We start from the raw sequence: 18,597 nt of genomic DNA on the forward strand, positions 1-18,597 counted from the left end.
ATCCAGCGATAAGAAGGCCAACAATGATGATGAGGTACTTCGGTTAAACAAAAGGAGTGAGTTTAATATGGTGGAGCAGCTCCTCGAAACCCCCTCAAAGATCTTAGTGTTGTCTCTGCTCATGAATTCTGAAGCACACAGAGAAGCACTGTAAAGAGTTCTAGAACAAGCATTTGTAAAACATGATGTTACAGTGGATCAATTCGATCATATCATGGCTAACATCACTTCGTGCAACAATCTTAACTTCTGTGATGAAGAACTCCCTGAGGAGGGTAGAAACCATAATATGGCTTTGCATATTTCTATGAATTGGAAAGAGGATGCTTTGTCAAATGTGCTTGTTGACACTGGGTCGTCATTAAATGTGCTACCAAAGTCAACTCTGTCAAAGCTATCATACCAAGGAGTGCCTATGAGGTATAGCGGTGTAATCGTCAAAGCTTTTGACAGTTCGCGCAACGATTATTGGTGAAGTGGACCTTCCAGTTAAGATAGGTCCGAGTGATTTTCAAATTAATTTTCAAGTAATGGATATCCACCCGGCCTACAGTTGCTTGTTGGGAAGGCCATGGATCCATGAGGCAGGAGCGGTTACTTCAACTTTGCACCAGAAACTCAAATTTGTGAAGAATGGGAAGCTTGTGATTGTTGGGGGAGAGAAGGCGCTGTTGGTTAGTCACCTATCATCTTTCTCTTATGTTGAAGCCGAGGATGAGGTTGGAACTCCATTCCAAGCCTTGTCTATTGCTGCTGAAAAGAGAGTTGGGGCACCTATGTCCTCATTGAAAGATATTAAGAATATTGTGGAAGAAGGCAATGTTGATCAGTGGGGGCGCATGGTAGAGGTCTCCGACAACAAAGGTAAAATCGATTTGGGGTTCCAAAAAGGTTCATTAACTGCAAGGCCCGAAGATATGCAACTTAGCTTCCGTAGCGGAGGGTTCATTCATGGCAATGAACAACACTTAGTTGTCGTGCTAGAAGATGACGAAGAGGAAGACTGCACCAATTTTGTGACGCATGGAAAGGCTTGCAACAATTGGACTGTTGTTGACATTCCAATTATTTTGCATCAATATAAGTAATTGCTTTTATATGTTTTTAAAAATCCTTCTCCCATGCCTAAGGGAGAAGTGAACATTGTTTGGGCATTTTCAAGTTGATCATTAATAAAATTAATTCTATTCATTCGCATTTATGATGTCTTGTTTTTACTTTTTGTTTTATTCTAAAAATGGTAATCACAAAAAACATAAATAAACAAGAATTGGCCATCTGCATAATATTTGGTCACAAATCCTCTTCTCTAAAATCAAAATATCAAATCATTATGCAGGTTAGTTTCTAACCCCATTGAATACAATGATCCTTCTCCTTCTCCAAATTTTGAATTCCCTGTGTTTGAAGCCGAGGAGGAAAGTGATGTAGAAGTGAGTGATGAATTATCTTGTCTTCTTGAGCAAGACGAAAAGACCATTCAGTCGTTCGAAGAGCAGATTGAGCTAGTCAACTTGGGTTCAGAGGATGATGTGAAGGAAGTCAAGATTGGGTCTCGACTATGTCCAATGTCAAGAAGGGGTTAATTGATCTTCTTCGAGAGTATTCAGATGTGTTTGCTTGGTGCTATCAAGACATGCCTGGTTTAGATTCTGAGATCGTGGAGCATAAATTGCCGTTGAAGTCAGAATGCCCACCAGTCAAGCAGAAGTTGAGAAGAACACATCCCGATATGGCTGTGAAGATTAAAGAAGAAATGCAAAAGCAGATTGGTGTTGGTTTCCTTGTAACTCCTGAGTATCTGCAATGGGTAGCCAATATTGTACCTATGCCGAAGAAAGATGGAAAGGTCCATATGTGTGTTGATTATAGAGATTTGAATAAAGCCAATCCGAAAGATGATTTCCCTCTGCCACACATTGATATGTTGGTAGACAATACTGCTAAATTCAAAGTCTTTTCGTTTATGGATGGATTTTCCAAATATAATCAGATCAAGATGGCACCTGAAGATATGGAGAAGACTACATTCATTACACCTTGGGGAACATTCTGTTATATAGTGATTCCTTTCGGTCTAAAGAATGATGGTGCAACTTACCAAAGAGCAATGACTACTCTTTTTCATGATATGATGCATAAAGAGATTGAAGTGTATGTCAATGACATGATTGCTTAATCGATTGATGAAGAGGAACATGTTGAGCATTTGTTGAAGCTATTCCCGTGTTTGAGGAAATATAAACTCCATTTGAATCCCAATAAGTGTACTTTTGGTGTTCGTTCTGGTAAGTTGTTGGGCTTTATTGTCGGTGAGAAGGGTATTGAAGTTGATCCTGCCAAGGTCAAAGCAATACAAGAGATGCCTGCGCTCAAAACTGAGAAGCAAGTCAGAGGTTTTCTCGGCCGCTTGAATTATATTTCCAGATTCATTTCCCACATGACTGCCACATGTGCGCCTATATTCAAGCTTCTTCGGAAAGATCAGTCTTGTGATTGGACCCAAGACTGCCAGAAAGATTTTGACAATATCAAAGAATATTTATTGGAGCCTCCGATTTTGTCTCCACCTGTTGAAGGAAGACCGTTGGTCATGGATTTGACTGTGCTCGAAGATAGTATGGGTTGTGTTCTTGGTCAGCAAGATGAGACTGGAAAGAAAGAATTTGCAATTTACTAACCCAGTAAGAAGTTCACCGACTGTGAGACTCAATATTCTATGCTTGAGAAAACTTGTTCCGCATTGGCTTGGGCTGCTAAGCGTCTGCGCCAATATATGTTGAATCACACCACTTGGTTGATATCCAAGATGGATCCGGTCAAGTATATATTTGAGGAGTCTGCTTTAACTGGGAGGATTGCCCGTTGGTAGATGTTGTTATCAGAGTATGATATCGAATACCGATCTCAGAAAGCGATCAAAGGTAGTATCTTGGCTGACCATTTGGCTCACCAACCGATTGAAGATTACCAGTCAGTGCAGTATGATTTTCATGATGAAGAGATTTTGTACTTGAAAATGAAAGATTGTGACGAACCATTGCTTGAAGAAGGGCCAGAACCTGGTTCCTGTTGGGGCATGGTATTTGATGGAGCTGTTAATCAATACGGAAATGGCATTGGGGCAGTGATTATTACTCCTCAAGGCACGTATCTACCATTTACATCTAGATTGACTTTCAAGTGTACGGACAACATGGCAGAATGTTAAGCTTGCATTATGGGGCTTGAAGAGGCCATGAATCTCAGAATCAAGTATTTAGATGTCTTCAGGGATTCAACTTGTGGGACCATCTCCCCCTTCATTCGGAAAGAACTATATCCTGGTGGCAGTGGATTATGTATCCAAGTGGGTAGAAGCAGTTGCTCTACCAATGAATGATGCAAAAGTGGTAATCAAGTTTCTAAAGGAGAACATATTTGTCAGGTTTGGAGTGCCAAGAGCTCTAATAAGTGATGAGGGAACTCATTTCTTAAATCACCTAATGGAGAAGCTACTCTTGAAGTATAATGTAAAACATCGTATAGCCACTCCGTACCACCCGCAAACAAGTGGTCAAGTTGAAGTGTCGAATAAGCAGCTGAAACAAATTCTAGAGAAGACGGTTAACTCATCTCGCAAAGATTGGGCAAGTAAGCTTGATGATGCGCTTTGGGCATACGGAACTGCTTTCAAAACACCGATTGGTATGTCTCCTTATCAATTGGTATATGGTAACGCCTGTCACTTACCCTTAGAACTTGAACACAAAGCTTTGTGGGCTTCAACATTCCTAAATTTGGATCTTTCGAAAACGGGAGAGTCCCGAATCCTTCAACTCCATGAGTTAGAAGAATTTAGGAACCGAGCATACGAAAATGTCAAAATCTACAAAGATCAAACAAAAAAATGGCATGATAGAAGGATCCAAAGGAAGGAATTTTGGGAAGGACAAATGGTGCTATTGTTTAATTCGAGGATGAAGTTGTTCTCGGGAAAACTGAGATCGAAATGGTCGGGACCGTTTATGGTACACAAGGTATATCCACATGGAGCAATTGAAATAAAAAATCCATCCAATGGGGAAATTTTTAAAGTGAATGGCCAAAGGTTGAAGCCTTACAATGTGGAGCAAGAAGTTGGTCAAATTGATGTTGTTCATCTTGTCTGATAAGATGAACAACCGTCGAGCCATGCGACGTTAAACGAAGTGCTACGTGAGAGGAAACCCACGCTTTTGTGTCTAATTATTTTCTTTGTTTTGTTGTGTGTTATTGACTTGTAGGTTTGAACAAGAGGAGCAAAAAGTTGGTGTGCAAAAAGTCTCTGGAAAAAGCGGAAGCGGAAGCCCGACACAAACCAGAGGCAACAATGAAAGAAAAATAAAAATTAGGGGCCTGACACGGGTGCCCGTGTCAGGAAGTGTAAGGAGATTGATGCTTTTCAGGAGGTCCATAGTGCTGACACGGTCGCCCGTGTCAGCAAGCGCTTTGGAAAATTTTCAAATTTTTTTTACCGTTTGGCATTGGGCCCACCACCAAATTTCTCCCACTAACTCTATTTTATCATTCATTCACTCCTCATAAACCTTTTCTCTCACCTTCATCTCTCTTTCTCTCAAAAATACCTAAAAACCTCCATTTTTCTTCACATAAAGCTTCATCCTTTTACCTCATAACTCCATCAAAGGGGAAAAAGCATCGGGTATCCATAACCCTTGTTTCAGGTACGCTCAGAAGGCTTTGGAGTACACCATGTTCGGTCGCGGTGATAGCATCGGTGTCGCCACCCTATGGGAGTTGTTCTTTCTGTAGAGTATGGCAGAACAAACTCCTATCAATGTAGCAGCATTTGCAGCTAACTACCTAGGTAGAGTTGGTCGCGCTACCTCAGGCGATATTTCGGTTGGCGGAATGATCACCTAGATTTCTGACCATTTTGGATTTGGTGTTGCGCTTGCTGAAGCTCCATAGGTGCTGGGTAAAAATAAACTGGACATGGCCGCATTGATTCAACAAGGCATGATTGAGGTAAAACAAGATTACTATTCTCTTATCTGCCAAAAAGCCCATGGTCTTGCTTTACCCGCTTACGATTTCATTAGTATTACTAACAAAGCCAACTGGCTCTATGAGTGTCCCGACCTAGATGAGGGGGACGAAGATTTTCTTGATTCTCTTCCTGCAGATGAGCATATGGAGGGTGCACCAAGCATTGAGGAGCAGTTTTACCATCACCACAAGAACCGACTTAAGCTTAAGGGTCCTACTCCACGCCACAAGACCAATGGGGTTGGATTTAAAATGAGATCGGTCACCTTTGCACGGAGCAATCTAGGCAAGGCGAGGAGCTCACCAGGTTCGGAGTCGAACAACGCCACCAAGGGACGGTTCTGGATGAAATGAATGCGATGATGCAATGCATGATGTTGCATTATCTGTATCCACCCCTCCTCCTCAATAAACATTGTGAGTACCCCTCTTATCTTGACAATGAACATTGCAGACAATGTTTGGTTCAAGTGTGTGGGGGTTTTTATTGTTTTACATTTTATTTAAGTTGTGTTTGTTTGCTTTGTTACTTTGTTTTGTCTTTGTGTGTCTGTTTTATTTCCATGAGTTACAGATAAAAGTGGATTCTACTGGATAAATGATGGACTGTGACTAGCGAGGGAAAGATGTAACCCCAGATTTGCTCCCGTGGTAACCTGGAAGTTGATGCAACTGAGAGAAAAAATGTTGGGCGCAACTTGACAACTCTAGACCGAAAGAGGGGATGGTACACCCAAGCTGAAAAAGAAGTTGTTTGTCATGAAGAGTGGTTTGGAGCTTGCAAACTTATCCAACATGGTGAGATTTCAATAAAACCAAACACAAAAGAGCACATTCAGGTATGACTTTATCTCTCTAATTTTGCGTAAGTTCTATTGTTACAACACAATACAAAGACGCACACTGAGGCACGTTATTTGCTTTCACCCTTTAGCCTTTCTAGCCATCCGTAATGTTGTATTTATCCATTGTTAACCCCGTTGAGCCTATACCCCCTTGTTTGTGAAAACCATCATGATTAACCATAACCCAGACACTTCCTACCTTCGCTCGACATGACTGTTGTAGTGTCAAATTCGTGCAAAAAGATAAGTTTGGGGTGGTGATCCTTAGAAAAAATTGAAAAAGGGCAAGTGCAACAAAAAAAGAAAAAAAAGAGAAGTATGTAGAAACATCCGCTTCTACCAAAAAAAAATAGAAAAGAAATGAAAAACAGAAATGAGGCATAAGCACTTGCCTAAGTCAAAGACTCATGCATTAATGTGATACTCAAAAGAAAACTTGAGTGGAAAAGTCAAGTTGGACAACACCCCATAAAATAATTTGAGCACAAAGAATAGCAACAACATGAATGCCGAGTTTTAAACCTTTGTCATCCATTTTCTTGTTTATCCCCACCGTACCTAAGCCCCGTTACAACCCGAAAGACCTCTAAAAGTGTGTGAATTTGGTTTGTGTAGTGAACGTAGAATCTATTCAAAAATTAAGAGTTGATATTGCATACCTTGGTATCATGAGTGCTAAACACTTAAACCCCGAGAGATTTAGTGAGTGGTGTGTAGAAGTTTGCAGGTAAAGGAGCACTCTGATATGATAATGCAGTGGATAGTTCGAATGGGTGAACCAGAAGTTTAATCGGGAAGGAGGAAGATAAGTTGCGAATATCATCAGTTGTATTGTGGAAAGAAGAAAATCCATGGTTGACCTCTGTGTTGTCTCTTACATCACTTGAGGATAAGCAATGAGATAAGTTTGGGGTTGTGATCGGTCACCATTTGCACTTAGTTTTCATCATCCATCCAGCATGAATCTTCAAGAATCGGTAACACTTGGTTCTTTCTTTTAGTTGATTTCTTAATTTTTATCGCATTTTATAAATTCTTGCTTGTTTTATGTTGTATTAGTGGTTCATCTATTTTTGTCGCATTTTATGCGTTTCCGTGGTAGTTCTATTTGGTTTCCAGGTCTAAGAATAAGCCTGAAAGATGCATAACGGAAGAACAGAAGTCAAGGACATCGTGCAAAGCGAGATAACGCAAAAACAGGGGGATGACACGGGTGCCCGTGTCAGCATGTGCAGAGTGGAGATCAAGGAAGCAAGAAAACAGGGGGCTGACACGGCCCGTGTCAGCAAGGGCTGAAAGAGTTGAGTTGACAGAGAGCCAACACAGGCGCCCGTGTCATCTGACACAGCCCGTGTTGGCCAATTCGCCCAGTTTGCTGATTTTTATTGTTTTGGTCCCTTTGTAAGTCCGGAGGGCAGTTTTGGTATTTCACGATGTTTTTAGATGATTGGGAACTATTTAGTCTGCATTTTGGTAAAGAAAAAGGGGACTTTTGGATCGTACAAGGAATAGATAGAAAGGAGAAGAGAGCTTTCAAGGTGTTTGGAGAAGAAGAGATTTTCAAGATCGAAAGAAATTGAAGATCAACCTTCATCACGAACGAATTGTAATGTCTCTATTTTGTAATTTACTGTCTTTGAATACTATGAGAAGCTAAACCCCCCAATGCTAGGGGGTGCCCCTGAATTGCTACTGTATGAACATTATTTCTATGTTTTTATGATCATCGACGTTTTCTTAATTCAAATTATTATACAACGTTCTTAATGCTTTAGTTTATCGGACAAATGGAATTTTGATCTATGGTTAAGGATTAGGTAGGACAAACCACCTTATCACTTGTTGTATAATAATACTTCGATTTAATCGTTTAGGAATAAGGATCAAATCGTAGTAGCCGTTAATTCTTGATCAATTGCATATTTTATAACGTCATTTTGAATAGCTAAGGAATTAGGATTGAAATTGACTGTTAATGGTTTTCGGCTAAGGAATTAGAGAAAACAAATTTTGAGGATCGACTTTGAATAATTGCTACGTAGATGTTATATAATGTGGAGGTAGTGTAGTACAAAGCAATTCACACATCTTGCCTTAGCCTGCTTTCTCATATTGCTTAACAGCTTTTTATACGCTTTGTGTAATTTATTCTCGTTCTTATCATTTTGAAAACAATCAAAAAACCCCCTATGATCTTTTGTTCAATGGAATTATTGTAAAGATTTGTACTTATTACGCAGTCCTCAAGATCGATACTCGGGAGAACTCCCATTTTATTACTACATTGGTGCAAATAGTACACTTGTTATTTTACCGATCACATACTCAGCCATATTGTTTGTACACTTGAAAGTCAATCTAGTTGTAAATGGAAAATGCGTGCCTTGAGGAGTAATAATCACTACCCCAATGCCATTTCAATATTAATTAACAACTCCATCAAATACCATGCCCCAACGGGGACTAGGTTTTGGCCCTTCTTCAAGCAATGGTTCATCACAATCTTTCATTTTTAAGTACAAGATCTCTTCATCAGGAAAATCATATTGCACTGACTGGTAATCTTTAATAGGTTGGTGAGCCAAATGGTCAGCCAAGACACTATCTTTGATAGCTTTCTAAGATCTGTATTCAGTATCATACTCTGATAACAACATCTGCCAATGGGTAATCCTCCTAGTTAAAGCAGGCTTCTCAAATATGTACTTGATTGGATCCATTTTGGATATCAACTAAGTAGTATGATCCAACATATATTGACGCAGACGCTTAGCAGCCTAAGTCAATGCACAACCAGTTTTCTCAAGCATAGAATACCGAGTCTCACAGTCGGTGAACTTCTTACTGAGGTAGTAAATTGCAAATTATTTCTTTCCACTCTCATCTTGCTGACCAAGAACACAACTCATACTCTCTTCAAGCACAGTCAAATACATGATCAAAGGCCTTCCTTCGACAGGTGGAGACAGAATCGGAGGTTCAAGCAGATATTCTTTGATACTATCAAAAGCTTTCTGGAAATCCTTAGTCCAATCACAAGACTGATCTTTCCGAAGAAGCTTGAATATAGGCGCACATGTGGCAGTCATGTGTGAAATGAATCTCAAGATATAATTCAAGCGGTCGAGAAAACCTCTTATTTGCTTCTCCGTTTTGGGCGCAGGCATCTCTTGTATTGCTTTGACCTTGGCAGGATCAACTTCAATACCCTTCTCGCTGACAATAAAGGCCAACAACTTACCAGAATGAACACCAAAAGTACATTTATTGGGATTCAAGTGGAGTTTATCCTTCCTCAAACGCTGGAATAGCTTCAACAAATGCTCAACATGTTCTTCTTCATCAATGGATTTAGCAATCATATCATCAACATAGACCTCAATCTCTTTGTGCATCATATCATGAAAAAGAATAGTCATTGCTCTCTGGTAGGTTGCACCAGCATTATTTAAACCAAAAGGCATCATTCTATTACAGAATGTTCCTCAGGGTGTAATGAATGTGGTCTTCTCCATATCTTCGGGTGCCATCTTGATCTGATTATATCCGGAAAATCCATCCATAAACGAAAAGACTTTGAATTTAGCTGTATTGTCTACCAACATATCAATGTGTCGCAGAGGGAAATCATCTTTCGGACTGGCTTTATTCAAATATTTGTAATCAACGCACATACAGACTTTTCCATCCTTCTTCGGCACAGGCACAATATTGGCCACCCATTGCGGATACTCAGCAGTAACAAGGAAACCATCATCAATCTGCTTCTGCACTTATTCCTTAATCTTCATTGCCATATCAGGATGAGTTCTCCTCAACTTCTGCTTGAATGGAGGGCATTCTGGCTTCAACGACAATCTATGCTCCATAATCTCAGAATCCAACCCAGACATGTCTTGATAGGACCAATCAAACATATCTGAATACTCTTGGAGAAGATCAATCTACCCCTTCTTAACCTCAGGACACATTCGAGATCCAATCTTAACCTCCTTCACATCATCCTCGGAACCCAAGTTGACTAACTCAATCTGCTCTTCGAATGACTGAATGACTTTTCCTTCATGCTCAAGAGACAATTCATCACTTACTTCTTCATCACTTTCCTCCTCATCCTCAAACACAGGCAATTCAAAATTTGGAGAATGAGAAGGATCATTGTATTCAATGGGGTTAGAAACCAACCTGCATAATAATTTGATATTTTGATTTTAGAGAAGTGAATTTGTGACCAAATATTATACATATGGACAATTATATTATTTATTTATGTTTTTTGTGATTACCATTTTCAGAATAAAGCAAAAAGTAAAAACAAAACATCATAGATGTGGATGAATAAAATTATATTTTATTGATGATCGAATTGAAAATGCCCAACAATGTTCACTTCTCCCTTAGGCATAGGAGAAGGATTTTCAAAAACAAATAAAAGCAATTACTTAGATCGATGCATAATAACAGGAATATCAACGGCAGTCCAATTGTTGCAAGCCTTCCCATGCGTCACAAAATTGGTGCATTTTTCCTCTTCATCATCCTCTAGCACGACAGCTAAGTGTTGTTCATTACCATGAATGAACCCTCCGCTACGAAAGTTGAGTTATACATCTTCAGATCTGACTGTTGACGAACCTTGTTGGAAACCCAAACCGGCTCTACTCTTGTTGTCGGAGACCTCTACCATTCGTCCCCACTGATCAGACTGACCATCTTCAAGAATCTTCCTTGCATCTTTAAATGAGGTCATATGTGCTCCAACTCTATTTTAAACAGAAATAGATAAGGCTTGGAACAGAGTTCCAACCTCATCCTCGGCTTCAACATAAGAGAAAGCTGACAGGTCGCTGACCAACAACGTCTTCTCCCCGCCAACAATAACTAGCTTCCCATTCTTGACAAACTTAAGCTTCTGATGCAATGTGGATGTAACAGCTCCTGCCTCGTGGATCCATGGTCTTTCCAACAGACAACTATAGGCCGGGTGGATATCCGTTACTTGAAAAGTAATCTGGAAGTCACTCGGACCTATCTTCACCTGAAGGTCCACTTCTCCAATCACAGTTTTGCGTGAACCGTCGAAAGCTTTGACGATCACGCCACTATATCTCATAGGCACTCCTTGGTATGACAGTTTCGACAATGTTGACTTTGGGAGTACATTCAAAGAAGATCCGGTGTCTACCAACACATTTGACAGAGCGTCATCTTTGCAGTTTATGGAGATATGCAAAACCAAGTTATGATTCCTACCCTCTTCAGGAAGTTCTTCATCACAAAAGCTGAGGTTGTTGCAGGAAGTGATGTTAGCCACAATATGATCGAATTGATCCACCATAACATCATGTTCCATATAAGCTTGTTCAAGAACTTTCTGCAGTGCTTCTCTGTGTGCTTCTGAATTCATCAACAAAGACAGTACTGAAATCTTCGAGGGGGTTTGGATAAATTGATCCACTATGTTGAATTCACTTTTCTTAATTAGCCTGAGCACTTCATCATCGTCATTAGTCTTCAAGCCGTTGGATTCACCAGACTGACATCTTGGAGCACTAACAGATTCTACAAGAGGCACATCCACCTTCTTATTGATAGACAAATCTTCTACATTCTTTGGGAACACCGACCCAAACACATGACCACTGCGGGTCACCTTAGTAACATCATCAATGCTTATAATAGAACTGATCGTAGGCAAAGGAACCTCTTGACCATCTTTAAACATAGTTGCATTATACTGATATTGAACAGCTTTATCGGATGCATACGGGATGAGACCCGCCAACCGTATAACCAATGGTGATACCGATCTTTTGCTGACGTTGTTACTGCTGCTGCTGTCATACTGAATAACCACTTTCTCAGGATTCTTGAAAACCGATACTATTACATTAACATCGTCGTCTATGTGACAGGATTGAACAATCTGAATCAAACCTTCATCCATCAACCTCTGGATGCCCCTCTTCACAACCATACATCCTCGGGGATTAACACTGCAAATAGCACAACCATCATGGTCATGCTCACAATCACTCACCAAGCAAATATCCTTGTGCATCGTCACCAAGGACCTTCTTATAAAACGTACATCAAATACCTTGAACTCCCCTGGACAACCGTCCACCATATTAATAGATGAACTCCCATGGGTAGGCGATGGATTAGATTTGACGTTCGACGCTCGGTCCTCAAACACTACGCCAAAACAGGTTTTTGGCAGCGCCCCTTAGACAGCGCTTTTCTCCAAAAGCGCTGCTACACGTTAAAAAAAAATAAAAATAAGGAAACTGAATACGTAGATGGCTTAAAGCGCTGCTAAATGGATGGTCTTAGACAGCGCTTTTTAAAAGCGCTGCTAAATGGCCTACCTTAGACAGCGCTTTTGAGAAGGTCCACCTTATACAGCGCTTCTCCCAAAAGCGCTGTCTAAGGCCTTAAAATTATTTAAATTAATCACAACAAAAGCGTTGTCTAAGGCCTACCTTATACAGCGCTTTTTAGAAGGTCACCTTAGACAGCGCTTTTGGGAGAAGCGCTGTATAAGGCCTTAAAATTATTTAAATTAATCACAACAAAAGCGCTGTCTAAGGCCTTTTAAATTTTTAAAAAAAGCGCTGTATAAGGCCTACCTTATACAGCGCTTTTAGAAGCGCTGCTATTGACCCCTCCTGTGCCAGCGCTTTCCTTCAAAGCGCTGTCTAAGGCCATTTTAATTTGTGAGCTTAGCCAGCGCTTTTCATAAAAGCGCTGTCTAAGGCCTTATTTACCAAATTTTTTTTTTAGTAAATTATAATATATGAATTCATTCAGTACGTTAAGACCCATTTTGTTTCCCTCGCTCCCACAACCTTCTTCTCACTGCGTTCATACTCGTTGCGTTCATCATCACTGCTTCTCCCAAAACCTCCATTCTTGATTCCTGCGTTCATCACTCACTTCGTTCATCACCGTTTACATTTTTGTAAGTGCATTTTCTGTTCGTTTCATCTTTCTTTATTTAGGGCAGTTTATTAGTGATAAAGGTTTGCTTCTGGGTTGATTCTTTTGTGGTTCATGTGTTAGGGCAGTTGATTCTCTTGTGTTAGGGCAGTTGATTCTTTTGTGTGTTAGGGCAGTTGATTCTTTTGTGGTATGTTAACAAATGTATATATTTTTGATATTAATCACCATGTCAAAGGGAGATGGTTTGTGTTTGCTTCCATTAGGTTTCTATTATACTGATGATGAATTGTAGCAAGTGTTAAATGTGATTGTTAGCATTGGCGTGTAAGTTGGATAGGATTAGATAGAACTGTTAAAGGGAGATGGTGTTAGTGTTAATGAAATAGTTAATTAGTGTGGTTAGTGTTAGAATGAAAAACTGAAATGCAAGTTTAGAAAATGCAGGTCAGCTGTTAGACAGTTAAAGAAAGGCTAGCTTGTTAGAATGGGAATGATGTGAGTCAAAGTTAATTGAATGGAACTGCATTGACTTGGCTTGTGATTTTACCTTGTTGAATTGTTTTTTTTCTGATGCCATGAAACTGAACTGATTAAACTTGAATTATGTTGGACTGCTGAACTATATTGCACATTTGAACTACACTTGTTATTTGCTTGAATGTGTTGGACTGGTTTGGAAAATATTTTGCTAAGTTGGATTGGTATTAAATTGGTTTTTGACAATGCTGAACTAGTTTTGGATTGACATATTACCCTACTTGAATTGCTTGTACTTTAGTTGATTACTTTACTGACTGATTGATACATTGCTTGATCTGTATCAAGGGATGAACGGGATCAAGTTCATTTGTATGTTCTGCACAATAATAATGAGGTTGAGCCATATGTTGAAATGCACAAGGATGTACTCCGAAGGTTAAATCCGAACAGAAATGAAAATTGGATAGTTATAGAGCACAATCAAAGTTTCATACAATGGTTGAAGGATCATATTTATTTGAAGCGCTCTTCAGATCCTTCTTCGGTAACAGAAAGGTTGAGATGTTTGGCATATGGTCCAAGTTTGCATGTGTTTTCTCATAGCGCATATTCAATTAATGGATACACATTTTATACCAAAGAACAAGATGATAAGAGTACTATGCAAAATAGTGGTGTCACCGTGCTAGCTGAAGCAATGCATATATCAAGTATGAAGGACTTAAACCCCAAATATGCAAATTTGTCATATTTTGGAGTTATTGAGCACATTTGGGTGTTTGATTACGAGAAGTTTCAGATTCCCATCTTTGGTTGCAAGTGGGTGAATAGTAGTGGCATACGAATGGATAAGTCTGGATTTTTGCAAGTTGATCTTACTAGGGTGGGGTACAAAGATGAACCTTTTATTCTAGCATCTCAAGCTAAACAAGTGTTCTATGTGAATGACCCGAAGAGTACAAAATGGTCTATAGTGCTTTTCTCTAACAAAGTCACTGATGATAGCGGTGTCGATCAATGTGATATTGATGTTGAGAATGAGTCATGCATTAGACGGAATGAGTTGAATAGAAATGATGAAGTTGATGATCTTATACCGGATGAGTCATATATAAGAAACGATCATAATGAGGGAATTTGGATCAATTCATCCGTACGCATTGCTAAGAAACAAGTGATTAATATTCCAACAAAGAAAAGAAAGAGATGTTAGTGACTTAGGTAAATTATCCATGGTTTCTTTATTCTTTTGTTTTCAATTGCTTTGATTATAAGTTATATCTGATAATGCATGATTTCTTTATATTTTTGAATCGTGATGAGTTTTAATGCATGTGATTAATGAAAATAGACTTTCTCCACGATTCCGGAGCCAATGGTATACTTTGTTTTTCGATTCGGACAACTTTTTCCCTGATTTTACTGTTGCTGTACTGTTACAAAAAACATGCTTCCACTCGGAATTTGGACGAATCGAGTTCATTTTTGAGTCCTTTGGCCCGTTTGTAGGCTACCATGTAATTTTCGTCCAATTCAATACACTTTGACTTTGACACTTACTTGATTTGTATTCATATTTGCTTAATATTGTGTTTATGATTTTCTTTATTACAGATGGCTAGTAACGAGGATCACCCACATGGTGATGAGACCGTTGGTGGTGCGGAAAGGGAAATTAAACGTGGAATAACGGTTATGAAGAAAGTTATTCGAGATAGAGATCGAGGCGTTTTAATAAAAGTGCATTGGAACGAAGGTGGACAACTAATTGAGCCTAACGGTTCAACATTGACAAGTTTTATTGGTGCATTGGTAAGGAATGAAGTTCCAATTACTTGTGATAATTGGAGAAATAAACAATTGAACGAAGCTAAAGACAAAATATGGAGTGAGATAAAGGTACCATATGTGATGTTATTTGTTTTTAATGACGATTATGTCTTTAAATTAATTGTACTAACGCAATGTGTGTATGTTTTTCGTAGAGGTGTTTCGACATCGAAGAAAACAGAAGAGATCATTGTCTCAAATTGGCCGGAAAGTTACTAAGAGGGTTTAGAACCTTTTTATCAACCACCTTTCTTAGGGATACGGAAGGTACTTTTGTTGATGCAGAGCTTCCATCTAAATATGCAAGTTTGATTTCACCTAAAGAATGGGAAACGTTTAAATCCAAACGAAAAACCCAAGAATTTAAGAGTGTAAGTGAAACAAACCGGCAAAGAGCATCAAGTCCGGCGTATCCCTATAGAAAAGGGCGTGTTGGATATGGACGCTTAGAGCAGTCTATAGTAAGTATCTATAAATTGCATTGATATACTTGTTATATTTGATCATATTTTGTCATGAGTTATATTTGATCATATTATGCTTAATGTGTAGTTAACAAAGGAGAATAGTTCTGAAACATCTCTTCCGGCACATGTTTTGTGGAAGGAAGCCCGTGTCGGTAAGGATGGAAAGATTAAAGAAGACGTTCAACAAATATTTGAGAAATGTGTAAGTATAGCATTATTTAAGACAATAACACTTTGACTTTGACACTTTTGAATCGTCCAATTTCGAACACTTTGACTTTGACACTTACTTAAGACAATAACATTACTATTGTGTGTATGTTCATATGATTTTCAGGAGACTCTATCTCAATCTATAGTTCCATATGAAGACACTGATTGCAGGAGCATACTGAGTCGAGCATTAGATGTTCCCGAGTATTCTGGTCGGGTGAGGGGCAAGGGATTTGGGATCACTCAAAAATCCTTGAATATTAAAAAACAAAGACTCCTAGCAATAAAGAACTGCAGCAAACTTTGGAAGCATTAAAAGCTGAAGTTCTTGAATTAAGAAAGGAAAGAGAAAGAGATCGAGCAGCGGGTTTTAAAGATACTAGTGACAAAGATAGTATCAATTGTAATTTTCAACCGACTATTCCAGAGGTAATTATATATCTTATTATGAAATTAAATTAGCTTAATTTATTTAATTGTCATATATACACATTAAAAATGTCATATTTATTATTGGTTTTAGGGCATTTCACCTTGTCACCTCTACTTAGCGAGACCGACTTATCGGATGGTTGGCAAGGGGAAAGTTCATAACAATTTGGGTGAATTACTTCACACTAAACCGCTCCCTACTGGATCTTTGAAAGTCTCGGTTGATATTGCTTTGGAGAAGGATGCGTTATTACCACATCCTGACGATGTTTCGGATGCAACTTTATTGGGAGATGCCATAGGTTCATTTGTTGCATGGCCGACAGACCTCATTATCGTAGGATATGAGGTATGCTTAAAACCATTATGAACCTTTAGGTATTCAAATTTTTTACGCGCATTTTACGTACACATTTTTTACATGTTAATGTTAATTAGACTCCCACAAAATCCAAAGCAAAAGATAAGGGGATTGCGCGGGAAATCGAGTCAGTTGCATCGCAAAAAGAGGTACATCACAATTATATGCTATTTAGATTCCTGTTAATTCGTCATCTTACACTTCACCTTACTAATTATATGATATTTAGATTCCTGTTGCTAAGAAGACTGAAATTTCCAAGAGGACCGGGGCTAAAAAGAAAAATCCTTCCAAGTATAGAGCGTGCCTCCATACATATTTAGAAACGACAGATATTTCGGATGGATGTGTTCGTTTAATACCTATGGATGGAGCTATTTTTGTTTTGAGTATGCCGAGCCATTGGGTAAAGAGGATTTTGATCAAATTTTGTATCATACGCAATTAAGCGTTGGTGTTATCAACACATACATGAGGTATATCAGATCTACTTTGTTTAAATTCTTAGAACAAGTTATTTACTCGTTTCATATGAATAGTCTAAATGTTAATGATGTTTTTATATAAGGTATTTATATGACAAATTGATGGGTCCGCGTGGGTTGGAGCAAAGATTCTCATTCTTAAATCCCATGAAAACGAACTTAACCGAAATGATAAGAAAACCAGATGAAGTCAGGATGTATGTAGTCGAGCGCTTTATGGCCGACACAGATAGAGAAAAGTTGTTCTTTTTACCGTTTAATACCGGCGACGGGTTAGTTCTTCAATCTAAATTCATCTGTTATAATTTTTCATATTTTGACGTCGTGTAGAAAGTTTCCATCTAACATTTGTTTTATTACAGTGGACATTGGTTGTTGGTCGCGATAAATCCTTTTAAAGAAATTGTGTATTATTTGGATTCTTTACACAATGATTGGACAACATACCCTGCTATGAAGACGATAGTTGACACGTAAGTGCAAATAACCCAATATTCGGTGTGTATACTTATTTATTATGTGAATTATTCTAAATATTCGTTTATATTTCATTATAGCATTATACAAACTGTTCGAGCACAAAGAAAAATTCAAGTACCAAAGAGAAAAGCCAATAACATTACATGGAATAGAGTGGAGGTATATTAATTATCACAATTTTGATTATATTAGTGATGACACATGATAAAACTTAGGATATTTATCCATATGTTTTTTCCATGTGTAGTGTCCTCGACAGCGTAATAATATAGATTGTGGATATTACACGTTGAGGTTTATGAAAGAAACTCTTCTTATGGATCGAACAGATATTCCATCTGATGTATGGATTTCTAACTTATGAGTTATTTTCATATTTAACACATATTTCTCATAATTAAATAGATTTAACTAAATCATACTATGTTATATTATTATGTAGTACTTTGATGAATATAGATGTGCTTATTACTCAAAAGATCAGTTGGATGAAATTAAAGAGGAATTGTGTCAATTCATTATCGAGCTACAGGTTTTGTGAGGTATTGAACTCTTACTTTAATTTTGAATGTGATCTGAATAACTTTGAGTGAATTCCATTTGCTTACTACAATCTTTATTTGGTGTTGTTTCAGGTTATATAGCATATTTAGAAGATAGAACTAGAATGTGTTGAAATACATTTTGATTAGCATTTTTGGAGGTTATTAGAAATGTGTAGATTTTTTGTAAAGGCAAACATTTTCAAGTATATATATAAATACTCAAAAAACTGCTGAAATTAGAAGTATATTGTGTTGAACTATAATGTGTTTATAATGCATATAGATTTTCAAGTATATGTGCATATTCAGAAGATAGAACTACAATGTGTTGAACTATAAGGTGCATATAGATTGGATTCAAGCTCCAATTTATGAAAATCTGCTGAAATTTGCAATTTACAGGTGCTAAATAATGTGGTGAAAACGTATAAAAAGATCCTCCAAAATTTGGAGTCTTAGACAGCGCTTTTAGGCAAAAAGCGC

General features: G+C 38.3%; 1 protein-coding gene across 3 annotated transcripts; it reads left to right on the plus strand.

The window, feature by feature from the left end:
- Window positions 1-14,118: 14,118 nt before the first annotated feature.
- Window positions 14,119-18,359, plus strand: LOC127119217 (uncharacterized). 3 transcript variants are annotated; one of them, XM_051049403.1, is made up of 9 exons: window positions 14,119-14,522; window positions 14,916-15,200; window positions 15,287-15,592; window positions 15,684-15,800; window positions 15,936-16,240; window positions 16,335-16,592; window positions 16,682-16,753; window positions 16,834-17,080; window positions 17,173-17,287. In XM_051049403.1, the coding sequence occupies exons 2-5, from the start codon at window positions 14,916-14,918 to the stop codon at window positions 16,125-16,127; spliced, it is 900 nt and encodes a 299-aa protein (XP_050905360.1). In that variant the 5' UTR covers window positions 14,119-14,522; the 3' UTR covers window positions 16,128-16,240; window positions 16,335-16,592; window positions 16,682-16,753; window positions 16,834-17,080; window positions 17,173-17,287. The 3 variants fall into 3 exon arrangements, with proteins under 3 accessions (XP_050905360.1, XP_050905358.1, XP_050905361.1); XM_051049401.1 differs by lacking the exon at window positions 14,119-14,522 and adding an exon at window positions 14,617-14,818; XM_051049404.1 differs by lacking the exons at window positions 14,119-14,522; window positions 14,916-15,200; window positions 15,287-15,592; window positions 15,684-15,800; window positions 15,936-16,240 and adding exons at window positions 17,452-17,562; window positions 17,647-17,728; window positions 17,817-17,912; window positions 18,012-18,111; window positions 18,205-18,359 and having other exon boundaries at window positions 16,336-16,592; window positions 17,173-17,361.
- Window positions 18,360-18,597: the final 238 nt, after the last annotated feature.

This window comes from Lathyrus oleraceus, chromosome 2 (genome assembly GCF_024323335.1).
Source record: "Lathyrus oleraceus cultivar Zhongwan6 chromosome 2, CAAS_Psat_ZW6_1.0, whole genome shotgun sequence".
NCBI classification, from domain to species: domain Eukaryota; kingdom Viridiplantae; phylum Streptophyta; class Magnoliopsida; order Fabales; family Fabaceae; genus Lathyrus; species Lathyrus oleraceus.